General features: G+C 41.3%; 1 protein-coding gene across 1 annotated transcript in view; it reads left to right on the top strand.

Moving 5' to 3' along the window:
* Window positions 1-27066, top strand: part of LYST (lysosomal trafficking regulator) — a 156813-nt gene that overhangs the window by 116029 nt on the left and 13718 nt on the right. The window contains exons 37-47 of the mRNA XM_045009357.1: window positions 438-499; window positions 8428-8483; window positions 9277-9429; window positions 9822-10066; window positions 12893-12959; window positions 16094-16250; window positions 16631-16771; window positions 18645-18862; window positions 19851-20081; window positions 21913-22102; window positions 25512-25648. Of these exons, the coding sequence (XP_044865292.1) occupies window positions 438-499; window positions 8428-8483; window positions 9277-9429; window positions 9822-10066; window positions 12893-12959; window positions 16094-16250; window positions 16631-16771; window positions 18645-18862; window positions 19851-20081; window positions 21913-22102; window positions 25512-25648 (1657 nt within the window). The remainder of the gene's footprint in view (window positions 1-437; window positions 500-8427; window positions 8484-9276; window positions 9430-9821; window positions 10067-12892; window positions 12960-16093; window positions 16251-16630; window positions 16772-18644; window positions 18863-19850; window positions 20082-21912; window positions 22103-25511; window positions 25649-27066) is intronic.

The following is a 27066-nucleotide window of genomic DNA, read 5'->3' as shown; positions in this document are numbered from 1 at the left end:
TTATATTCTCATCCCTTCATTGACTAGCTGAGTAAATCTGCACTTTCACTGCCTATACTATATGTATTCAATGATAACTAGGTTTTAACTTTGCAGTGCTGGAAATCCAGCACCTTTCACAAGCACCGAATTAGCTTAACATCAAAAAAAGATGCGGAAAGCAACAAATCCTAAATTTGTACAAGTGAATATATATTAAAAAATTTGAGCTTGGTATTTCTCTCATAGTTTGAACATTATCACTGTTTTATTCAGCTGCTCATGATTCTTAAAGAGCTGAGAACTAGTTTTACACGTTCCTTTAGGATTTGAACACTTGGGGTCACAGAAAAAAGGAAAAGTCTACTTGGTTATAGTGTGTAGTATTTGAGGCTGTTAATTTTAGATATCTACTGAATTTTATGACGTAGTAAATGTTTCTATTTGTATATATGCAGAGTGAATCGAAGATGCATCAATGTAGCACCTTCTAGAGAGACAGCTGGTGAATTGTTATTGGGTAAGTGTAACAGTTTCGATGACTAACCTTTTAACAAGAACATTTTTAATATTTAAAGAGCAGCTTTAATCCTTCCTTCTGTAATAGTTAGAGAAACCTTATTATATAATCGTAGGACTGGAAGGACTTCAAGAGGTCACCTAATCCAGTCCCCTGCATCCATGGCAGGACTAAGTACTATATTATCTAGTATAGATCTAATTCTATTCATGTAAATGTCAGTTTGGTCTGGAGTTTGTCTGGAGTGACTCATGACTGTGAGTGCCTATCTCAGGGCAGACTGTCAAAAAAAACAGGGCAGATACTCCAAAATGGTGGTATGGTCTATAATTAGATTTTACCAACACAGTAACAAATGCGAACTCCTGTATCACTGTAACAGTCTCACCATGGATTCACGGGCTGTCCTCTGAGCCTTTCCAGTCTATTTTGCCATCCACGTAGACTGGATTTAGTGATAAATGGTCACTTACATAAAAAAATCACATCATATTCAGGTTGCTCCCAGTCCCAAGAGACCAGTCACTTACCCCAGATCAGTTGATACTCTAGATCTTACACCAAAGACAGCCCCTGCAGCCAATCCTGTAATAAACTATTTAAAGGTTTATTAATTAGGAAAAACATAAGAGAATTATTTACAGGTTAAAGCAAGCAAATGAATATACACAAATGAGTTGCATCTAAATTGTAAGAGTGACAGAGTTGTAGAGATCTGTCAATTCAGTACGTCTTTCTGGGTATACCCAGGATCTCTGGCTTCAGTTTGGTTTCTCTAGCCCTGTGAGTTCAGCAAAGAGATTGGGGAAAAAAAAAGTTGATGTGAAGATTTGTTTCATTTACCTCTTCCAGCATTCAAAGCCACAGATCTTCTGCACCTACTTCACCATGGGTGGATGGGACAATTAACAAAGCTTTTGTCTTATAATGGCCTCACTTAAATTTTGATGGTCCTCCTGAATGGGTGGGGTGGGGGAATGACTATTCCTGTACGTGGGTTTGCAAGTTCAGAGCAAACATTTATGAAGTTATAAGACAAAATTTACATATTTTCTTATAGCATAGAATGTCGACATTACAAGTGAGATTAATGCATGCAGCAATCTACAAGCATTTCAGAGTCTAAACACTAAATACGTCTTGTAAGACTAATACCTATTCTGAGCGAAACTGAGGTACAGGTGAACTAGTTGTCGAAGACAACCGGTTTGTTTAACCGGTTACTGTTGTTTTTCTGCACATGTCTCACTGGGAAGTTAAGCTTTGCAAATATAATTCCAATTCTGCAACTTGTACTGCCTTTGGCTTGCCTCAGTTTCTATTTTCCACAAGCAGCTGGGGCTGAAAGCAGTTTTCTTTGCACTTAGCATAGTCCGCACTGATTCATGACCTTGAACACAAAACAACTTCTCCTTTATCTTAGGGCTAAGCCGAATTTCAAATTAACCCGTTCCTAGACAAATTGCTCACACTGTCAGAGGTTTTTCTTTGTGATTAAAAGCTCCTCTGAGATATATGATCTTATCTAGATTGAAAATACCTTCCAATGGGCACTGTTTAGATGGATTTTCACGCATGTGAAGATTCCAATTCGCTAAATACCTGCAGGTTTTAGGACCATAGTGTACGTACATGTAATATGCTGGGGTACCCTTAGGGGGTGAGGTGGAATATTTAGACAGTCCCTTACCCATTTTCCACTCACACAGGAGAGACTCACAAGGAAAGGGGAGGGAAGATGGGTTCACACACTCCTAGACCCAGGCAGCTTCCTCGCCGGACTATGCCAGGCTGAGTCAGCCCACCGTGGGTCGGATCTCCTAAAGATCCACTAGTTACCGGGCTAGCCCGGTAACAGCCACTCACACTGGTGTACACACACACACACCAAGGCCTCTTTTTCTTCCTTTTTCCTTTTTAGCTCTTTTAAAAAATTTTTTTTTTTTTTTTTTTTTAACCACGATGCATCTTTACCTGGTCCGGACCAATACCATGAGGCGGTAAAAACCCCTCAGCACCGGTGCATTCTAATGCATTACCTATGCATTACCTTATGCATTTACCTTGGCCAACTCAGCAGTTCCCAGTACTGCTATAAACTAACCTTATTGGGGCCTCTCCCCAATACCGCTTTGCATCTGATCCTGCTGCACAGTCAATAAGTTCAGATGGCGTGAGCCCAACAGAGAGACAGACGTCCTCAGGGACAGTCCTCCTCCGATACCCCAATAGAGATTTCAAAAGGTCTCATACCTCTCATGTGGCGCCATGGGGTTCGAAGGGGAATGATCCGTAGTAGCCGTCTGTGGGTCCGTGGGCGTTGCCATCCCGGATGAGCCCCCAAATTGTTGAAGAAAAACGTAGTTCTCGCTTTTTGTTTGGGTGCAGCAAAATTAAATACTTTATTATTTTTCCAGTAATTACCATGGAGGGAGAGAGTGCCATAGGACACAGGGTCCTGGACAGGTCTCTCAACTGGTAAACAATTACATCAAGCCTTTATACCTTTTTTTACAGACAATTTCTAGCAATCATGGAGACACTAAAAAGCAACAAATACATTTTGTTTATACATAAGCTTTTCTGCTATCTCACTAGAAAAACAAGACTGCAAGACTGCATATTGCAAGGTCGTAATAACTTTCACACAATTCACTCTGTCTTACATTATCTTGCTTCCTCACGTCACCAGGGTCACAGTTAGCCTAACTCAAGATCATTAAGATCTCTTCAAAACCTTGTTAATTATTTACTGGCTTCCACATAGTCTAGTCTCCAGCTATGAGTCTGTCAGTTCTTAGCTAATGCCTGCAGTCTTGGCAAGAGCTGGCACCTGCTCTGCCAGTGTCAGTTACATATGGATTACATTTTCTAAAGGTAACACACAACTGATTTTTGTCCAGACATATTGTTCCTATGTATCTTGGAGTATCTGAAATGTTGCTTGACTTTCCACATATTGTACCTCTTATCATACAGAGGATGATGAATAGTCATAGATTACCCCACATGCAGAATATTTTATTTCTGTTGCTGCTTTGAGTTGCATGGCTATTGTGCACTTAATGGTTTTTTCAGTCTTAGTTAATTTATATATCTACAGTCTCTATATGAATTTTAACAACACAGACATTCCAGGCTAAATTCATTATTGGCTTATGTGATTGTAACTGCATTTATTGTGGTAGTGGTTTGCGATATACCGGAAGACAGACTAGATAATATGGTGGTCCCCTTCTGACCTTAACTCTGGCTACTGGAGTTCCACCTGCTTACCCAACTAGTCAGTTTGGCCTTCCTTTCCTACAGTTTTCACAGCTTATTGGATTTATTGTTGTTACTTTAAGTCATTAGATACTTGTCAAGGATAGTATTTAACTTCATTTCCACCAAGGGGGGGCTGGGGCACATGACTTATGAGGAGAGGCTGAGGGAACTGGGGTTACTTAGTCTGCAACATTGAAGAGTGAGGTGGGATTTGGAGGCGAGGGTGGCGGAACTGGAGGAGCTGAGAGGGGCAGAGAGGTATGTTGATGAGGCTTTCCGGGACACTGTAGAATTGTCCCACCTCCGCTTAGACAGCTCCTGTGCTGTTGAGGAGGAAGAAGGGCCCAGGGAAGTAGAGCAGTCGATGGGAGCAGAGGGAAACCTTCCCGCAGTTGGGACCCTCCTTCCAGATGGTGCTGGGGTTGCCTCTCCGGGGGAGGGAACTCCAGTTTCTCGGAAAAGGCAGGTGTTAGTAATGGGAGATTCGATTATTAGAAATGTAGATAGCTGGGTCTGTGATGACCGGGAGAACCGTATGGTGACTTGCCTGCCTGGTGCGAAGGTTGCGGATCTCTCGAGGCATCTAGATAGACTTATGTGTAGTGCTGGGGAGGAGCCGGTGGTCGTGGTACATGTAGGTTCCAATGACATAGGGAAGGGTAGGAGAGATGTCCTGGAAGCCAAATTTAGGCTGCTAGGGAAGAGACTGAAATCCAGGACCTCTATGGTGGCATTTTCAGAAGTGCTCCCAGTTCCACGCGCAGGGCCAGGTAGGCAGGCAGAGCTTCAGAGTCTCAATGCGTGGATGAGACGATGGTGTAGAGAGGAGGGGTTCACGTTCGTTAGGAACTGGGGAAACTTCTGGGATGGGAGGAGCCTATACAGGAGAGATGGGCTCCACCTAAACCAAAGTGGAACCAGACTGCTGGCGCTAAACATTAAAAAGGTTGTAGAGCAGTTTTTAAACTAGGAGATAGGGGAAAGCCGACTGCTGCAGAGGAGCGTGTGGATCGGACACAGACTTCTCTTAGGGGAGAGTCTGATGATAGAGAATCTCCAGGTTATAGTCAGGAGCAGAGTAATGAGAAGTATAATGTAAGGGCCGGATCAGATGATAAACAGTCACATAAAAAAGAATCTGGCACATCAGTAAAAGGCAGGCTAATAAACAGGGACAAGTTTTTAAAGTGCTTGTACACAAATGCCAGAAGTCTAAATAATAAGATGGGTGAACTAGAGTGCCTTGTGATAAAGGAGGATATAGATATAATAGGCATCACAGAAACCTGGTGGACTGAGAGCAATCAATGGGACACAATCATTCCGGGATACAAAATATATCGGAAGGACAGAACAGGCCGTGCAGGGGGAGGAGTGGCACTATATGTTAAAGAAAGTGTAGATTCAAATGAAGTAAAAATCTTAAGCGAATCCACAGGTTCCATAGAGTCTCTATGGACAGAAATTTCATGCTCTAGTAAAAATATAACAGTAGGGATCTATTATCGACCACCTGACCAGGACAGTAATAGTGATGATGAAATGCTAAGGGAAATTAGAGAGGCTATCAAAATTAAGAACCCAATAATAGTGGGGGATTTCAATTATCCCCATATTGACTGGGAACATTTCACTTCAGGACGAAATGCAGAGATAAAATTTCTCGATACTTTAAATGACTGCTTCATGGAGCAGCTGGTACGGGAACCCACAAGGGGAGAGGCGACTCTAGATTTAATCCTGAGTGGAGCGCAGGAGCTGGTCCAAGAGGTAACTATAGCAAGACCGCTTGGAAATAGTGACCATAATACAATAGCATTCAACATCCCTGTGGTGGGAAGAACATCTCAACTGCCCAACACTGTGGCCTTTAATTTCAAAAGGGGAAACTATACAAAAATGAGGGGGTTAGTTAGACAAAAGTTAAAAGGTACAGTGACTAAAGTGAAATCCCTGCAAGTCGCGTGGGCCCTTTTTAAAGACACCATAATAGAGGCCCAACTTCAATGTATACCCCAAATTAAGAAAAACAGTAAAAGAACTAAAAAAGAGCCACCGTGGCTTAACAGCCATGTAAAAGAAGCAGTGAGAGATAAAAAGACTTCCTTTAAAAAGTGGAAGTCAAAACCTAGTGAGGCAAATAGAAAGGAGCACAAACACTGCCAACTTAAGTGCAAGAGTGTAATAAGAAAAGCCAAAGAGGAGTTTGAAGAACGGCTAGCCAAAAACTCCAAAGGTAATAACAAAATGTTTTTTAAGTACATCAGAAGCAGGAAGCCTGCTAAACAACCAGTGGGGCCCCTTGACGATGAAAATACAAAAGGAGCGCTTAAAGATGATAAAGTCATTGCGGAGAAACTAAATGGATTCTTTGCTTCAGTCTTCACGGCTGAGGATGTTAGGGAGATTCCCAAACCTGAGCTGGCTTTTGTAGGTGACAAATCTGAGGAACTGTCACAGATTGAAGTATCACTAGAGGAGGTTTTGGAATTAATCGATAAACTCAACATTAACAAGTCACCGGGACCAGATGGCATTCACCCAAGAGTTCTGAAAGAACTCAAATGTGAAGTTGCGGAACTATTAACTAAGGTTTGTAACCTGTCCTTTAAATCAGCTTCGGTACCCAATGACTGGAAGTTAGCTAATGTAACGCCAATATTTAAAAAGGGCTCTAGGGGTGATCCCGGCAATTACAGACCGGTAAGTATAACGTCGGTACCGGGCAAATTAGTTGAAACAATAGTAAAGAATAAAATTGTCAGACACATAGAAAAACATAAACTCTTGAGCAATAGTCAACATGGTTTTTGTAAAGGGAAACCGTGTCTTACTAATCTATTAGAGTTCTTTGAAGGGGTCAACAAACATGTGGACAAGGGGGATCCGGTGGACATAGTGTACTTAGATTTCCAGAAAGCCTTTGACAAGGTCCCTCACCAAAGGCTCTTACGTAAATTAAGCTGTCATGGGATAAAAGGGAAGGTCCTTTCATGGATTGAGAACTGGTTAAAGGACAGGGAACAAAGGGTAGGAATTAATGGTAAATTCTCAGAATGGAGAGGGGTAACTAGTGGTGTTCCCCAAGGGTCAGTCCTAGGACCAATCCTATTCAATTTATTCATAAATGATCTGGAGAAAGGGGTAAACAGTGAGGTGGCAAAGTTTGCAGATGATACTAAACTACTCAAGATAGTTAAGACCAAAGCAGATTGTGAAGAACTTCAAAAAGATCTCACAAAACTAAGTGATTGGGCAACAAAATGGCAAATGAAATTTAATGTGGATAAATGTAAAGTAATGCACGTTGGAAAAAATAACCCCAACTATACATACAACATGATGGGGGCTAATTTAGCTACAACGAGTCAGGAAAAAGATCTTGGAGTTATCGTGGATAGTTCTCTGAAGATGTCCACGCAGTGTGCAGAGGCGGTCAAAAAAGCAAACAGGATGTTAGAAATCATTAAAAAGGGGATAGAGAATAAGACTGAGAATATATTATTGCCCTTATATAAATCCATGGTACGCCCACATCTCGAATACTGAGTACAGATGTGGTCTCCTCACCTCAAAAAAGATATTCTAGCACTAGAAAAGGTTCAGAAAAGAGCAACTAAAATGATTAGGGGTTTAGAGAGGGTCCCATACGAGGAAAGATTAAAGAGGCTAGGACTCTTCAGTTTGGAAAAGAGAAGACTAAGGGGGGACATGATAGAGGTATATAAAATCATGAGTGATGTTGAGAAAGTGGATAAGGAAAAGTTATTTACTTATTCCCATAATACAAGAACTAGGGGTCACCAAATGAAATTAATAGGCAGCAGGTTTAAAACAAATAAAAGGAAGTTCTTCTTCACGCAGCGCACAGTCAACTTGTGGAACTCCTTACCTGAGGAGGTTGTGAAGGCTAGGACTATAACAATGTTTAAAAGGGGACTGGATAAATTCATGGTGGCTAAGTCCATAAATGGCTATTAGCCAGGATGGGTAAGAATGGTGTCCCTAGCCTCTGTTCGTCAGAGGATGGAGATGGATGGCAGGAGAGAGATCACTTGATCATTGCCTGTTAGGTTCACTCCCTCAGGGGCACCTGGCATTGGCCACTGTCGGTAGACAGATACTGGGCTAGATGGACCTTTGGTCTGACCCGGTACGGCCTTTCTTATGTTGATTTGATAGCAGCCTTCAACTACCTGAAGGGGGGTTCCAGAGAGGATAGAGTTTGGCAGTTCTCAGTGGTGGCAGATGATAGAACAAGAAGCAGTGGTCTCAAGTTGCAGTGGGGGAGGTCTAGGTTGGATATTAGGCAACACTATTTCACTAGTAGGGTGGTGAAGCACTGGAATGGGTTACCTAGGGAGGTGGTGGAATCTCCATCCTTAGGTTTTTAAGGCCTGGCTTGACTAAGCCCTGGCTGGGATGATTTAGTTGGTGTTGGTCCTGCTTTGGCAGGGGATTGGACTAGATGACCTCCTGAGGTCTCTTCCAACCCTAATATTCTATGATTCTGTGATTCTAAGTGCTGTGCTTTTTACTTACTATTATGAACAGCATCGTTAGTGCTTTAAACATCATGTATAATCATTTTATAGATGTTAAAAGTAAAGACAAATTAGTATAGTAACAGTCGCCTTTTGTATAAATATTCCTCTCTGCAGGCAAATATGGAATGTATTTCGTTGAAGACAATGCTTCTGACACAATAGAAAGTTCTGTGAGTATGAGCTGAAGTTTTTCACAGATCACACATTTTTCTAAATTCTCTTAACTAGAACCGAGAATAACTTTGGTGCTTTATCATTTAAAATCACCATAATAATTTTAATTTGTATATTAAGATATCTGAGAGTTGAATTCATAGACTGTTCTATTTGTGTGTGATTATTTGAGAATTTTAAAATGCTTATCTGCCAACATTTCAGCAATAACATACAAATGCCCTGAGGAAGGCTGATAACTTCCATTATAGAATAAAGAGACTATTATTCCCAATTCTACCAGTCTTTTAGAGTGTGGGTGTAAATATCAGATTTTGTTATATATTACGGTAGTGCCTAGGACCCTTAGTCATGGACCAGAACCCCGGAATTAGGAATCAGAATATACTTATCTATTGAAAGGTGAAACTTGTGTTTATATAAAAAAAAAAAAAAAAAAGCTTTTGTTTTTATTACCCTACAGTGACATTTGACTGAGCTAATTCTTATGATCCCTAACAGTGTCTTGTATTGACATAGGGGTGAAACAGATTAAAAACAAAAGATCTATTAAATAGTTTTCATTATATAAAGTATTTGGTAAACAACTTAATTTAAGCTGCATTTCTCCACTAGACAAAGAATTAAGATTTTCAAAAGTACAGCCCAAAGTTTAAAGTAAATTACCACCCATAGAGCATTAGTTTACAGTATGCAGTATAAATAAATGGAAACTGACTGCAAATAGGGCTAATTTTAAAGGCTACTGAGCAAAACATTTTCTCTCTCAATCTACTGTATGTTCTTCAGAGTTTTCACGGAGAAACTGAACCAGCATCATTTTCTTGGACATATGAAGAAATCAAGGAAGTTCATAAGAGATGGTGGCAATTAAGAGACAATGCTGTGGAAATATTTTTAACAAATGGCAGAACTTTACTCTTAGCTTTTGACAACACAAAGGTAACAGTGTGGCATTAATGTATGGTAGTATATAATATGTATATAAAGATATTTTTTATAATTTCTTCAATACATAATGTGTATTTTCGTGGAATACATTAAGAAAAACTATGGGTAGGCTTATTTGAATTCTTAGATACTTCTGGAAGCTGATATGAGTTAAGGGCTCAGCCAGGCTTTTTGATAGACATGATGTGTATCACAGGTATGTTCTAAAAACATAGGACTAAACCAATTCAATATCTTAATGTTGTGACTTGTTATCACATTGTTCTGATCTTCACAGACCTCTAGAACCTTGTAAATGAGAGAATCTTGCATACTGTAGGAGGACACTTAGTTTATGACAGTTTAAATGTGTTGCTTGATTAAAACTACAATAATTTTTTTAGGTCCGTGATGATGTGTACCACAACATCTTAATGAACAACCTGCCTAATCTTTTGGAGTATGGGAACATTACTGCTTTGACTCATCTGTGGTACACAGGACAGATTACCAACTTTGAATACCTGACTCATTTAAACAAACATGCTGGCCGTTCCTTCAATGATCTCATGCAGTATCCAGTATTTCCCTTTATACTTTCTGACTACACCAGCGAAACATTGGACTTAAATGATCCATCTGTTTATAGGTAACATGAAATCTTTGAAATTACTCCTTTCCAAATAACATATTAAACTGGTTATTTCAGTAAAATCCACTTATGATCACCCTGATAAACCAAGACTTAATTAGGAAGATTGCTAGGAAACACATCTGGTCTAATGGTGTTTGAATGACCTTTAACAATAGGTAGGTGGCTCATCTTGTCAATTTGAATAGCATATCTGTTACCAACATTTTATATTCACAGTAGTTGGCAGGTCTCACTCAATACCTGCTGTCTTGCACTTCCAGATATACATTCCTTTGTCTTAAAAAACAAACAAAAACAGCCTGTAACCAAAGATCTCCTGATAATTTAGCAAAACATGACCAAAAACAGAATTATGCTATATGAGCAACTTGCCAGTTACCAAAGCTAAATCTGTATCCGCTAGTTGTAAATAGACTAAAGGGTGTCCACACAAACACAATCTTAACTCCACTGATTTTTTTTAATGGATTTTAGTGAAGTTGGTGCAGCTCTTGTGTGTAGTGGAGAGTCAGGCTAGGCAACTGCAAGAGGAGTAGTCCTATTGGGTTCTGGGAGGTGGGCGGTCACAAGCCCACCCACAGCTAAAGGCTCCTCCCAAGCCTAAGGGCAGGAACTATTGAGCTTGGGACTCTATTGGGGACAACAAAACAGTAAACAAGGACAGGTGTGAATGTCAAAGGGTCAGAATCAGGGAACCTGAAGAGAACACTGACCAGAGTACCCCAGACAGTGCCCACTGCTCCTCAGATGTCAAGGGAGCCAGTGGAACTCTGCCCGGATATGTGAATGGAGAGAGGAACAGAAATAGGCCCCGCAGTTGCAGAGCACTCCCTCAGCTAGCATCCTCTCCCTGGTGTTATAGATGGCCACTTTGGCCATTGCTAGGAGGAGGTTGATGAGCAGGGGCCACGAATGGGGTGTGCATAAATTAGAAGCTGGGAGCAGAATAGGGTGACCAGATGTCGGGACGCCATTTGTCCCGATATTTTGTTTCCTTGTCTTCAGCAGCAATTCGATGGAGAGTCCTTCAGTCACGGACGGTCTTTGGCGGAATGTCAGTGGCGGGTGCTTCTGTCTTTGGTGGCAAGGTGTATTAACCCCCCACCGAAGACCATTTGTGACTGAAGGGCTCTCTGCCGAATTGCCACCGAACTCCTGGACGGTTGAGTGTAAAAAAACAAAACAAACAAACACAAAAAAACGCTCTCCCCCCCTCCCCCCTCTCAGCGGTCCTGATATTTTCCCCTTAACATCTGGTCACCCTAGAGCAGAAGTGCAGCCAGAACCACAAAAGTATGTCCAGGAGGAGCTGGAAAAGGGTCTGCAACCTGGCGCACCCAAGGTAGGCCAGGGTCTCCCTCATGTCACAAAAGGGACAGACATCTGTGATAAGGGTGAACCGCGCCAGTGCCTGTGCTCACGGCTCCATGAAGGAGCCGTCAACTAATATCCCTGGCGGGCTGTGGGACCAAGGCAGAATACAGACTGGCCCACTGGGGTTTGTCACCCTGAACAGGTGGCAATAGGTCCTGCCACTTAGTATTGAGCAAGAGGAGTGATCGTGTTGGTATGTTAGCCTTAGAATGAGAGAGGTCATTTTTCCTATAAACTGAGAAAGAGTTACTTCAGGTCAGTTAGGGATACCTGAGTCCAATTAAGGGCTTCCTGACACCTTTTAAAAAATGCCTCCCCTAATGAGAGATGGGGAGGAGAGACAAGCTGCTGTAGGGCTAGTGGCAACAGGGAGATAGGCTTCTCCAGGGTGAGAGGCTGCTCTCCTCCTTACAGGTAAAACAACCAAAGCTGAGTGCCTGTTTAGGGGAAGAACTGACACATCTGGGGCCAACAACAGGACAACACCCCACCCCAGCACTCCCCACAGCAAGGGGTCAGGGAAAGGTACTCCCCTTTGTTTGTGTTTGTAAATTGGTTTTCTTTTGTTAGCTGGAGGAACCCTCCTTGGTAGGGTTCCCAACTCTGACTGAAGCTATTCCAGGAGATTCTTTTCTTCCCCCAACATGACGTCATGTCATTTTCTTAAAATATCCTATTAAAATCTCCTGGATTGCTTTCAGTAGTCACTGGGAGATTAATGCCAATTCCAGCAGACTCCGGGCCAATCCTGGAGCATTGGCAACAGGGCCAGCTCCAGGCACCAGCTCAGCAAGCAGGTGCTTGGGGTGGCCAAGGGGAAGGGGAGCACGTCGGGCTCTTCGGCAGCAATTCAGCTGCGGGTCCCTCTCGGAGGGAAGGACCTGCCACCTTGGGGCAGCAAAAACCCTGGAGCTGACCTTGGTTGGCAACCCTATTCCTTTGGCCTGAACTGAGGCCTACCTTGAAAATACCGATAAGAAAATACAGAGTGGGAAGACGCACACTGGCCAGAGTGGGCCTGATTTGTGGGGGAAGTGCTAATTCCAGCGACACAGAGGAGGTGCCTTGCCACAGTAGACAAGGCATTACTCTTAAAGGGATGCCACAAGTCAGGACTGAAGCATGTTGGTGGGCGCAGAATGGGGAGTATGTTGCCTGTTGCCTATACTATAGCTGTTCTGTGGACAAATTACTTTCATTCCTCTAGCACTAACATCAAATGGCCAATTTTAAATTAAGAATATGTATTTTTTATAGTCCTTTTATTTTCCTAAACTCATATGTAGAGCTTTGTTCTTAGGATTTTTTTTTTGTATTTGTCCTTATATATTTAACTCTTCTTAATCTAATTTAGCTAAAAATATCAGTCTTCGTGTGTTAATCTACATTTAACTGAATTTTCTAATTTCATATGAAAATAAGATTTCAACATTTCTCCTATTACAGAAATCTAGCCAAACCCATAGCTGTACAGTCTAAAGAGAAGGAAGATCGATATGTGGATACTTACAAGGTATCTTAAACTCTCATTTCTACAATGTGTTTTATTCTGGTATCTAAAACCAAAACAATGTGATGTATGTTGGGTTTTAAATTCATGACCAACCAGATAAATACATATGAAGTTAACCAAAGAAGCTAAAGAAATATATTTCTCTCAATTGCCTTGCATTTTGTGGTCTAAAAAATTATATTGTACGTCTGGGTTTTTTCTAGTATGCAACACAACAGTTATGTTGGCCTTCAAACATCCTGGGTCACTTAAAGATTTTGTGCAGTTAGTTTAATTGATAAAAGTATTTCCTCATCTCCTGACATCAATCTAGGGGGGAGGGATAGCTCAGTGGTTTGAGCATTGGCCTGCTAAACCCAGGGTTGTGAGTTCAATCCTTGAGGGGCCCACTTAAGGATCTGGGCCAAAATCAGTACTTGGTCCTGCTAGTGAAGGCAGGGGGCTGGACTCAATGACCTTTCAGGGTCCCTTCCAGTTCTATGAGATAGCTAATCTAGTTTGAAAATAAATCTGATCATATAGAGTAGAATTCGTATTCCATTGGTGCTGCCTGCTGTTGCTACCAAGTGTTTATGATGACTGTGACTGATTCCACTACGAGGTGCCACCTGGAACTGAGCCATCTGACCCACCAGCCTGGGCTCCCCGTCACACTGTAGTGCTGTGACAAGCTGCAAAGTTCTCCAGCCTGCACTTTCACCAGTATTCACATAGATAGGGTCACACCCAGCTGCAGTTACACACAGGCTCTCTAACCACCAGCTTCCCAGCCTAAGACCCCAGAGCAGTACTGTCTGCCCTGGTCAAATCTGGCCAGTATATGGGTTTAATACCCGGTGTGCCTCTCCTTCAGTGTGAAGAGAACAATGTACACTTGTGGTAACCAAGCAGAGATTTTCCACAAGCACTCCAGTCAAAGCTCACTGGTTTGGATTAAAACATAAAATAAGTTTATTAACTACAAAAGATAGATTTTTTTTAAGTGATAGCAAACAGATCAAAGCAGATTATGTAGTAAATTAAAAAAAACACATACTAAGTCTAAGGTACTAGAAAGATAGGATACGAACCAGCAAATTCTCATCCTGTCTGATGATACAGGCGGGCTGCAGATTCTTATGGGATAAGCTGCACTTGCTCTACAGCTTGGAATCCCCAGGTCTGTCTTACACAGGCTAGAAATCCATTTAGCCTTGGTCCAGCACATCTTCCAGTTTAGTCTTTGTTCCTCAGGTGTTTCCAGGCATCTTCCTTTGTGTGGAGTGAAGAACTACAGATGATGCCACTCCCTGCCTTATATAGCTTTAGCGTATGACGGGAGCCCTTTGTTTCAAAACTTGGTTCCCATACTGGTCTGTGGAAAAATACTGACATCCCAAGATGGAGTCTAGAATCATGTGGCCTGGTCGCATGTCCTTGTAGAGTCATAGCAGCCATTACTTACAGGCTGTCTGGAGCATTCTCAGGAAGGCTCACCGGGTTGGGGGTGGGGGTGGGGGTGGGAGGGAGGGGGAGATAAGCTTCTCCTAAGACCTGTTGTTTTCCCTAATGGCTCATTGCCCTGAATAGGCCCTTCCAAACCAGCTATCTAGACTGAAAGCATCTTGCCTAGTGGGTGTTACCCATGCGTAATTACATTTGAAGTACAGATACATAGTGTTTATAACTTCAGATACAAAAATGATGCATGCGGACAAATAGGATAATCTTATTCAGCAAATCATAACTTTTCCAATGACACCTCACATGACTTATCTTGCACAAAATGCATCATAATTATGCCATAACCATATTATTATAATACTATGACGAATATGAGGTGCAGTCATAGTGACCATGTCAACAAATGTATCTTGTTCCTGGTCCCCCCCATTAAAGTCTATAGTGAATGACTTGATGGGGCTGGAAAGCATTTACACATGGGCCTTTCATTTAGATTTGCTTCAAGATCTGGAGTGTGCTTTGACAAAAGTGCGTGTATGAACTTGTTTTGATTTTAAGTTTAGTGTGAAAATCCCACATTATGACACCACAGCGTTCCTGGACAGCAAGAACAGTATTTATAACTAAAGCAATATATTGTGAAAGTCAGGTGGTTTGTTGCTTAAAAGCTTGTGTGTGCATATGCACTGTCATTTGTGGTTGAACTGATATTTTTAAAATGAAATTTTGATGGAAACCATCGATGTATGGCACTGTTTCCTCTTCATTCAATATTTATGTAAAATGATCTAGCAGATTGTCAGTCAGTACATTGCCATAGTGATGTCAATTCTTTATTACTAGATTGCTGTATGGACTCAAGCATGTGAGTGATGGGTTTTCTAGTGTAGTGAACCTGACATCCATATTTTCAGTGGCCGTTTCAAACCGATTTAAGATAAAACTCACTTAGGCACGTACTGAGATTTTCAAAGATATGTATCTGCATCTCTGTCTAAATATCTTTGTAAATCCAGCCCCAAGTCCTCTTTTGAATGTAAGATGTAGGCTCCTAAGTCACTTTGGCACATCTGAAAATGTCTTCGATCTGAATTTTCTGCAGCTTTTGCTACAAAAACTCATATTTACTATCCCTTTAAATTTTCCACCCCTAAGGATAAGTTTTTGGATGAGAGTCAGGATTATGTCTCTTTCCTGCAAGTTATACCTTTTTGTAAAGGTCAAATGGCACCTGATCCACACTATAGAAGTTACCTATTTCTGAAAAAAGATTAAACCAACAGGTGCAGCTGAATTAGTGTTGAGCAGAATTAACTGCAGAGGTAGAATAGGACAAACCATGGTTAGTACAATTTCCGAAAACCATGGTTAATGTTTTGAAAGATGTAACCTGAAGTATTGGAAACAGTTATTGGAATGGTCTCTTCCAGAAAAATATTGTGTGGTAAAAATGAATAACTAATTACTTCAGACAGCAGCTATTTTTACAACTGTGGGGGGGGGGAACCCACCAGGTGAGGCCCTTTCTTCTAAATGAGAGCTTAAATTCTTCAGAAATTGTCTTGGATAGAAAGCACCAGTGAAGTGCTGGAAGGATGCATCTCTTAGTATAGTATCCTAGCAATATTGCTTTTAAGTAGCATGTTGGATAAGATATAACACCCATGCTTTACCTGTTCTTTCTCTTCTAGTATTTGGAAGAGGAGTACCGCAAAGGAGCTAGAGAGGATGACCCAATGCCTCCTGTGCAGCCTTATCACTATGGATCTCATTACTCCAACAGTGGAACTGTACTTCACTTTCTAGTTAGAATGCCTCCTTTCACTAAAATGTTCTTAGCTTATCAAGGTAAGATTAATTTTGTTAAAAATGACAAATGAAAAATAAAATGAAATTATCAAGTGTGGTAAATTTAGAAATCTGACCTACCTTGACAGTGGATCCTTTTGTGGCTTTCATAAAGAGAACCTGTAGTACATGAACTCTTTGTGCATCTTACAAAACTCTACATCTTCTAAAAATGTCTGTACATCTTCTATGATCTGTTAGAAAAAATCTGCTCTCTATGGCTCTCTAGATCTCACATGTAGCAATTGGGATCTAAATGTTCAGGCCTCAGCCGAGCAAAGTTGGTGAACTTAAACTTTTTGAGGTAACCAACCTGCAATCGGTATTGTATGCTTTCCTCTTGTCAAGGTAATAAACTCAGTTTCATTTTTTCTTTGCAGATCAAAGTTTTGACATCCCAGACAGAACCTTTCATTCTACCCACACCACTTGGCGCCTCTCCTCCTATGAATCTATGACTGACGTGAAGGAGCTTATCCCAGAATTTTTCTATCTTCCAGAGTTTTTAGTTAACAGAGAAGGTATATGAGTCAGTGCCAAAATGATCTCTAAAAAGGCACAAGGATTGGGCCTCTGGGTTGAAACTGATAATTCCATGTTATGATCAGGTTTTTTCCCCCCATGTTTTTAAATTGATTGTGAAGGGGAAACGTGGCAGGTCCAGATCTTGAATCTTTAGCTACAGAGGCTTAAGATTGACTCTACTGTTGCCACTTTTGTTAGTTCTGCAAGCCCAGACTTCATGCTCATGAAGTGTACTGCCATAATCTTATCTGATTTCAAGAAAACCATAAAAGTTAATCCAGACAAGCATGTTTGGTAAATGTAGACATTTAAAATCTGTTTCTTATAACTGAAAGAACGTCTGCTCCTTTCCATTGAGGGTATTGTGCTTCTAATAAATCTGTTTACTTTTTTCAGCTAGTTACATTTTAGGGTTTCCCCAGGAGGCTCTGACAATCTGTCAGTTGTTTTGAGAGAGTTTACTGTCCTCATGCTGTCCTCCAGGGACTTGTGACTAGATCCAATATGGTGCTGGGTGCCAACAATGCCCAATAAAACCTTTGGGAGTTGAGGGCACACAACATCTCACAGTAGTGTTCAGCATTTTGTAAGACTGAGCCTTTTTTATTTGTGTTTCCTTGTTATAATTTAAGTTTAACTGGTGGAGTTAGGTGGTAGTGACGGGGGTGAATGTGAAGGAGTGACTGACCATCGAGAATGGAATGGAAAGGATCAGTGATGGAGGATGGTGAAGGAAGTGTTTTTACTGAATCCGTAGAAGACTTCAAGTAGAGAGATCAGACCTTCAGTGACTATAGCAAGAAGCAGTGTTAGTGCAGAGTATTGCCCATTCTGGACCTCAGGTAGGGCTGTTGCACAGTGGGGATATCAGAGATTTGAATGGTTTGTTCTCCTCCCCCTCCCCCCCCCCCCAAAAGTACCATCTGTTTGAAGCTGCTGAGAGAATTGGAATGCTAGTAGTCCCAGTGGATATAGTGTACAGAGTGCATGTGAGACTAAGGTACATGGTTATTCAATTTATCACCTGGCTTTCCACATGGATATTGCCAGCCCACTTACTGTATACAGTTCTATAATATAGTTAGATCATTTCTACACTGGGGTTCAGAAGCATGTTATCACCTTTCCAGCAAGAACTGTGTTTAAGCACGCCTCCCTGCAGAGATTCAGAAAAGGCCTATAGAGTCACAAGGCTTTTGAAATTGCTGCTCAGAGTGAAATGGGTGCAGATTTCTTTTTAAATATAGATCAACCAAAATTTTGGGGACTTTCTGGGTATCCTACAGAAAACACTTCTTTTATGAGGTTTTTGGAGAAGATTCCTGGAGATAGTGGCACTGTGGGAGGCAGAAAGCTCTTCTTTTTTTTTTTTTTTTTTTTTTTTTTTTTTTTTTTTTTTTTGTGTAGCTTAGTTACTCGCTGATTCAAATTACCTTGTTCATATCTGAATGTTTTTTAACACTGCTGGATTCATTATACTACTGTAGGAATGAGTAAGTGTCAGGACACCTAGAACTCTTGCAAAGACCTCCCTTCTTTTGCTGTTGCTGTAATTGAAATCCTAAAATTGTGATTTCTGCCATGTTGCCTCTCATGCTTGGGCATAAACTTCCCTTCTCCATGATGCATATTAAAAAAAGAACTGTTAGGCTGCTGGTGTGCTGAGACCACTGCCTATCTGCTGATAAATATTGTCTGTTTTCTTGTACTGCCCCATCTGTCTGTAGAGCTGGGACTGTCGTTTTGTTTTATGTTTGTACAGCACCTAGCACCATAGAGTCCTCATTCATGACTGGGGCTCCTAGGTGCTACAGTAATATAAATGGTAAATAAAAAAAAACTTATAAACCCTCCTCTTTACATTTCTAGGTTTTGATTTTGGACTGCGTCAAAATGGTGAAAGAGTAAACCATGTCAATCTCCCCCCATGGGCTCGTAATGATCCCCGTCTCTTCATCCTGATTCATCGTCAGGCTTTAGAGTCTGACCACGTCTCCCAGACAATCTGTAACTGGATTGATTTAGTGTTTGGGTATAAGCAAAAGGGCAAGGCTTCGGTTCAAGCTATCAATGTCTTCCATCCTGCTGTAAGTATCTTTTTGTCAAGTAATCTGTTCATAGTATAAAATTATTTGATCTCTGAGATGGTTTGACTGATTGCTTGGAAAACATCCAGCTGTAGGCAAATTCCCTTGAAATAGCTAACTATCAAAGAACAGGGAAAGACTGAATATTTAAATGAAGAATTGGTAAAATCTCAGGGTTTGTGACATGAAGGTCAATTATGTCTATTTTAAATCATTTTTCCTGGGCTAAAGCTAGGCAGGGAATTGTCACACAATGTATGTCTACTTAAGCCTATTGGATAATTAGTCGTTGTTTGCAATAATATCTAGAAATGCAGTATTTTTGTTTCATCTTCCATCAAAAAGCCTTTCACTTTGGCAGATTGTAACGAATGCTGCAGCAGAGATAAGTGAAGTGTCTGATTAGAGAGCACAACATTTGTACTATTCCCTCCTCCACGATCATAATTTGTGTCCCTTACTGTACTCATCACCTGCTACCCAATTAATGTCCCATTTAAGCTAAACCCCTGCAGTGGCTTTAACTTTGGATCACAACTGGTTAAGCCTCTGCATTACACTGCAAAAGCCTCTGGATTTACTCAGGACAGTGGTGAAAGGAGAACAAGATGACTAAGGACGTGTCAATTTCAAAATAATTCCTAAATTGTACATTCTCAGGTCTCAAAATGCATTCCTTGAAAGGCTTACATTTTAGCAGTGCAGCAGCCTGACTTTGTCCAGCCAGGCTCTCTCACTTATGAGTTTCACCACTGTAATTTAATTGCTCATTGTAAAATAGAGTATTTAAGTATCAATCATATAGTCCCCTTGATTCATGATGGTTTTCCTTAACACTTTAGGGTGTAGTTCTGCAGTTCTCTTGCATCCAGAAGTCAATTACAGAAGGGCTGAAGACTCTGGCTCTAAGCTTGTGCAGTTTTAGTTGGGAAACTTTTTTTCAAAGATAACTTTACTTAGATTTTGTATTTGCTGTTTTACATTTTAGACCTACTTTGGGATGGATGTTTCTGCTGTTGAGGATCCAGTTCAAAGAAGAGCCCTGGAAACAATGATAAAAACATATGGACAAACCCCTCGTCAATTGTTCCACACAGCGCATGTCAGCAGACCCGGATCCAGGCTCATAATAGAAGGAGAACTTCCCGCTGCTATGGGGTTATTAGTGCAGTTTGCTTTCAGAGAAACCAGGGAGCACGCTAAAGAAATAGTATATCCAGTATGTAATTTGATTCACAAGATTGCTCAATTAGCATTCACAGGCTGTAATTACTGCACCCTGATGTACACATCTGAATAATTAAGCAAAACGGCTGCATTTACAGAGTATTAATGAAAAGCATTAGCACATTTAAGACATTTCATGATTATGTGGATCAGAGCAGAACTGGCTCAATGACTTGCAGTGCCCAAGCTTCTGGAGGAACTGTCTGGCAGTGAATTTCTGTCCTTGCTGACTCTACTCTCAGAGTGTATAGGGGGTGGAGGTGGGGGGCGGAAGGTGCTGGGCTGGAATAGTTTTCTCCTTCTCTCTCTCTCTCTATCTATCTCTCTCTCTGCACAATGGAAGGAAGAGCTTTTTCTGCTCCACAGAGCACCAAATAGTCTGTCATGCCTGAGGCAAATCTGTTTCAGTATATGCCCATGTGTCTTTCTGTAGGAAGTGTTGTGGTTAGTAAATATCTGTTACCGTAGACTATGAGCTTCAAGACATTTTGCTTCAGACCTTTTGCAAAATTTAGGGCAGAAGAAAAATAAGCTTTTTCATCTGATATTTGTCAGTAAGCAAACTGAAGTAAAGAAGAAGTTTTTAAGCAGTTCTTCTGTTGTAGGATAATTTTGTCTTTTTTTGAGTCAGTATTTTTCAGTACAACCTCATTACCATTCTTCTCACCCTTGAAATTTAGGAAGAACTAATGGAAAAACAACCACTCTAATTTCCATGTGTAAATACACATGTGAAAGTTGCAAATTAGTTTTGTTTCTGTATTGAACAAGGTTATCAAATGAATTACTTTCTGGTTTCTGCCAATAACCATTTAAAAAAAATCCAATCTGTTCATTTTAGTATACAAGTGACTTTAAGTACCCATAAAATATAATTTTAAACTTAATAATGTCAGGGCTCAGAATGACTCTTTTGGAACTATAAAAGTACTGAAATGTGAGAGAGGCCAATAAATTCAGGACCGTTGAGATATGCTTATTGTGCAGGAGGCACCGAATACAATTCTTATATTAGATCAGTATAGTCCACGTCAGCTGTCTGGTCTTTGTCGATATAGAATGCTTCAGAGCATTCTAATCCCTAGATTGCACCTCACTGTTAATGCTATACTATGGGGAAAATCTATAATATTAGTGAAGTAATGCAAAATTACATTGTAATATATTTTAATTTTTGGTATTTGATATATTAAAAAGTAGAATACATTTGCATTAGTCTTTCTTGAAACAAAGAGAATGCCAATACTTGCACTGCACTTAAATGTTTGTTTGCTGGCTGGCTAGTTACATGCCTTGAATGGTAAATTCTTGGTCCAGTGTTGAAATATGAGGTGGTGGACAATCTGTATCAACATTTTGTCTAGTTTAGCATCCTTTGTGGGAAAATGCCTCCACTTCAGACACTTATTTTCTCTAAAACCTAATTGGGAATTTGGCCCATATTTATAGAAATGGAAAACTGATGTTTCACCTTACTTTGTTACTTGAACCCTGCAAGTTACCAGTTTTCTAGTCAAGCCCATAAATAACTGACTGAATAAATAAGTTGGCAGAATCAAAGATATTATCTCACCCACCTTGTGTCTCTGAATAAATAGAACTCACTTGAAATTACTATCTTGGCATATGACATTAAATTGCTTTTTTCCATAATTTTATTTTTCTTTATAACAGAGTAAAGTATAGACCCTGTAATATAAAGCACCACAAGACTAGGATCATTTATAGGAGTCTTATTTATAATGCACTTTTTCCTCATATAAAATAGCATTGCTCTGTTACACTGACTATTTTAATTGGCATTTTATTTGTCTTTGTTCTAGAGTCCTTTGCCTTGGATAAAAGGTTTAAAGTGGGGGGAATACGTAGGTTCCCCAAGTGCTCCAGATCCAGTTGTTTGCTTCAGCCAGCCACATGGAGAAAGGTTTGGCTCTCTGCAGGCTCTGCCAACTAGGGCCATCTGTGGTTTGTCCCAAAAGTTCTGCCTTTTGATGATATACAGCAAAGAGCAAGGTAAGGAAGCCCCAGAAATCAGTTTCATGTTTACCCTGTACACTGGAAAAACTTAACTAGTTGCCCAGTCATAATCGTGCTAGATTTTTATACTGCCACTCTAATACTCTAGCAGAGTGCTCAAGTTTGCAATCTTATTCTGCTAAGGATTGTAAATAAAATTAAGTAAATTTTTAATAAAGGTGCTGGATTTCAAGAATTCTTATCAATTAGTTTGGTATTTTCGTTAAAATAACTCGATGTTTTTAAAATATCAGAACTCTAGAAACCTACAGTTCTTCAAGTGATTGTATATGTCCATTCCACTGTAGCTGAGTGCGCGCTCAGCACATGGTTGTTGGAGATTCCTCCCCCCTCCCCCCACGGTACCTGTCAGGGGACATAAACACCCTCTGCTGCTATATGGCATTGTGTGCAGATATAAAGAGGAGAACTGCCCCCAAATTTCCTCAGTTCCTTCTTACCACCAATGACGGTTGTTGGAGCAATTATAGCTTTGCTACTGTAAGTTCTTCCCTCATTAAAAAGTTGAGAACTCTGGTATTAGAGCCTCCCTATACAGCCTTCTATAAGGACAAGGTTTACCTTCACCCTTGCCCAAAATTCCTGAAAAAGATAGTTTACAACTTTCACATTAATCAGGCAATCTGTTCGCCACCATTCTTCCCAAAACCTCATACTCACAGAAATGAAGAGAAGCTCCACCATTTTTAGACATCAGAAGAGCTGTAGTGTTTTTACCTGGGCTGGACTAAATTGTTTAGGTGTCATGATCACAATTGTTCATTGTGGTGGTGGACACCTGGTTTCCTCTTAAGCTTCTGTGACTTTCTGGGCACAAGTTCTTATTCCTGACATTTGCAAAACGACAACTTGTTTGTTCACGCACCTTTGCTTCTCATTATACTATAGCCCAGGGGTCCCCAACGCGGTGCGACCGCAGGGGCATCTAAATGCGCCCGTATCCTGGCTGGCAGTTGAGCATCCGCCAAAATGCCACCGAATTTCTGCAGCATTTTGGCGGCAACGCCTCTCGATGCCGCCGCTTGCCGCCGACAAGTGATGTCATTGAGAGGCGTCACCACCGAAATGCTGCAGAAATTTGGCTTGACCGCCGCCACGGTCCTTTGTCTGGCACCCGCCAGATGAAAAGGTTGGGGACCACTGCTTTGGCCATTCATTCCAGGAATGATGCCAGATTTGGGCTTGCTGTTCTACAATTGCTGTTCAAATAAACTTTGGGCCCACCTCCAGATCGATCTGCTTGTGAGTCCCCCTACAGTGGAATGGATATGTGCAATCACTTGAAGAAACTGTTACCTACCTTTCCATAATTGTTGATCTTCGAGATGTGTTGCCCATGTTCATTCTACTACCCACCCTCTTTCCCCTCTCTATCAGAGCCTTTCAAGTAAGAAAAAACTGAGGTGGGTCGGTAGTGGTTCCACCCTTTATACCTGCATGCAGTGGCAGAGGGCATTCAAGCGGCCCCAGTCGGTACTGCTTAGGGGGAAAAATCTCCAACAAAAGTGCGCTGGGCACGTGCTCACATAGTGTGGAATCACAGGTGTCCCCACCCACCCTCTTCCCCAAGACCCCGCTCCGCCTCTTTCTACCCCCGCTCTACCCCTTCTTGACCAGTTCTACCCCCTCCTCTGAGCACGCCCCGTCCCCGCTCTCCTCCTCCCTCCAAGTGCCTCCTGCATGCTGTAAAACAGTTGATTGCAGCAGGCAGGAGGTGCTGGGAGGGAGGAGGAGGAGTTGATCAGCAGGGCTGCTGGCGGGAGGGAGGGGGAGCTTGGCTGCCAGTGGGTGCTAAGCACCCACTAATTTTTTTCCATGGGTGCTCCAGCCCTGGAATACTCACGGAGTCAGTACCTATGAATGCAATGGACATGTGCAACACCTCTCGAAGAACAACAGTTAGGGAAAGGCAGGTAACTTTCTTTGCCAACGTATCCAGAAGGGCAGAGTGTTGGTGAACAAGTAGATGAGTAGAAGAGCAGCAGGAGGGAGAAGTGAAGGAATAGTTAATGGAGGATGAGTAAAGGAAACAGAAGTAGAACTGTAAGGCAGAAGGCTTTGTTGTCAGGTTAACTCAATGGAATTAAAGCCTATTGATATATGTACAAATGGGTTTTAATAATTGCCTCACTTGCATTACAACATTTTACTGGCCAGGATTTTCAACAATAAGAACCAAATTAGGCTCTGAAGTCCACAGGCACCTAAAATAAGTTGCCTCTCCTTCAGAAGTGTTGTGTTCTCAGCGATTTCCCAGGGAAGCAAGTAGAAGTGGTCAAAAAATAGCACCTAATTTTCACAGAAATATTCACAAAAATTGTTGTGTTTTTCCCCCCTCCAAATTCAAAATATCAATGAAAACTTTTGTCAAAATGGCAGACTTTGAAAAATGTCAATGAGCTCTAATGCTCAGCACTTTTGAAAATCAGGCCACTTTATTTAGGAGCCTAAAGATGGCTGTAGGCGCCTAATTGGAGACACCCATTTTTAAAAACTTTGGTCATTGTATCCTAGCCTAATAAAGCAAGATGCATGTTGTATATTAACTGTGGATTTTAATAAATAGCTGCCAAAATGCTCGATTATGTAATCACATGTGACATTGTGAGACCTGGGAAGTGTAAGGAGTTCAGATGACTATGTTGAAATGTGCCAGACAGACATGAATTTTGGGACAATAAGTGTTTAAGTGGGTTTCCTGGGGAATCCCTGGCAAGTGGTTAATGTAAATTCCCACAACCCCCATTATGCAAAAATCCAGATATTTTAAGCTACACCCTGAGGAGAGGGCCATTGACTGGTGATTACCTGTTCTCAGAGATGGAGAATAATGGCCTGAGCTGTTTAAAGAAACAGCTGCCTGTCCAGTTGGGTTCTGGTTCCTGATCCATCTAAAAGCTGACAGGAACTTGGGACCAAGGGAGCAAACCCATTTATGTGGTTTGAAAGACTGGCACCTATCAGCGCCCTATGCAGGAGTTGGGGTGACTTCTGGTAAGCTTTTAGTATGTGTCTAGCTTTTTTGATAGTTTTTTATATTTTTTCTGTAATGCTTTTGCCCTAAGCATATAAATGCAGTTTGCTTTGTGAAAGCTGTTTGGTAGCTGGTGTACACTGCTTTAGCCCCTGGAGAAAGAGTTAACCACAGGTGCTGGATCCCAGTCAGACCTGCTGGGAAATTGCAGTGAGGTGCAGAGGGACTGTAAGCCTAAACCCCCAGTCTGAAGGGGCAGAGACCTGAATCTCTGCACCAGGTGGTGGCTGGAAGCCTAAAAACTTAAGTGTGTGCCCTCAATGAAGACTGGAGAGGGGGGTGGCAAAGGTGCAGTAACCCTGAAACTGTGACAACATACTTGACACACAACATATAATGCCTTTCCTGCAGGTGTGAGAAGCATGCACAGTACAGATATCCAGTGGTCAGCCATTCTGAGTTGGGGATATGCTGATAACATTTTAAGACTAAAAAGCAAGCAAAGTGAACCTCCAATAAATTTTATACAGAGTTCACAGTTGCATCAGGTAAAACTCTTTAAACGTATTTCTGATTGTAAAGTTAATGTATTTGTAAAAGGTGCTCTATATGACATCCCTGAAATAAATTTTTAATAGAGAACATGCACAGCTTTCCACCACCTTCCACCACCATTCCTGATCACTTTAACCCCAGTGCACTGCACCTTTACTGTTGGGGAACAGTTTCTAACAATGCAAGGTTTAGCATCCATGCCCATGTAATCCTTAGAGTCTCTGAAAATGCCAGCAGGGTGCTCAATGTGATGTGGGCACATATCCAATAGGAACTAAGGTGGATCCTCTACGTCCCTTAATATATGTCATCAGATAACATTGTCTTTAGTCGCTCACTATCTTGTTCATGCTTGAACCAGTGACAGAGATGTAAGGCTCTGTAGCCCGTTATCAATGTCACCATCACCTTGTCCTTGAAGACATTCTTTATTATGTAATCATAAGGATTTCAATCAGTTCTTGAAAAAACATGTAATGGAGTGGGGGAGACAAACTTCCCAAGTTTAAACTCAGCTGCACTCATTTGCTTTGCTGATTAGTATTTTGCTTGTGTCTGTCTAGGAATTACGCTAAATGCCACATTTGTTTTCTGGGGCATACCCATTTTTGGATGAGCCCCTCCAAGCTCTCCAAAATGCCCCCACTTTCCCCCCCCAAAAAAATACCTTTATATACCTTTTTGGTGGTTCTTCCTCCATTTCCATCCACCAAATATCCCTCTTTCTTACTTCTCCACTAAATTTTCCTCTTCAATCTCTCAGCTCCCAAAATCTGCTTCAGATTCTGCTCTTCTATTCTGGCAGAAAAACCATTATTGGAAATGTCATCATGAGTTTATAGAACTTTCCAAACAATTTGTTTCTAGGCTGAGAACAAGAGTAGGGAAGATCATAGGTGCCTTAAAATATTGGTATGTGTGGGGTGCGGAATAAGTGCCTCCTTGTTGGTTCTACGGTTTGTAGTGTCAAAAATGTTGATTAAAGACAAAATGGAAAAAGTCAGAGACCCTCACCCCACACGGGCCTCTTTATACTACCTAAGAGTCAGAACTGCATAAAGGTGCTCTGAAAGCCCTGCATCTGACTGTGATATGATTCTTCCAGCAAAGGTACCATGACGGACAGTAGTAAGAATATTTTCCAAAGACCACCTTGCAAACTCTAATATAGGGCATGTGCGAGAGGGGTGCATCAGGGATGGGGACAAAGCATGCAGCCCTGGGAGGCTGCCATAACTTACACACAGACTCATAGGACTGTCCAAATTATGCCAGGGCGTCTCCAGCCAGCAGAGCAGCCCAGGATCAGGAGGGCAGAAAGTTACCTTAACACGTACCTCCCTCCCTTTGCGCTGAGAGTTTTGTGCTATGTATCTTAGAGATGCGCCACATAATTTCACCCATAATTTTA

Source organism: Mauremys mutica, chromosome 3 (assembly GCF_020497125.1).
Source record: "Mauremys mutica isolate MM-2020 ecotype Southern chromosome 3, ASM2049712v1, whole genome shotgun sequence".
NCBI classification, from domain to species: Eukaryota; Metazoa; Chordata; order Testudines; family Geoemydidae; genus Mauremys; species Mauremys mutica.
This window is presented reverse-complemented; position numbering and strand designations above follow the sequence as displayed.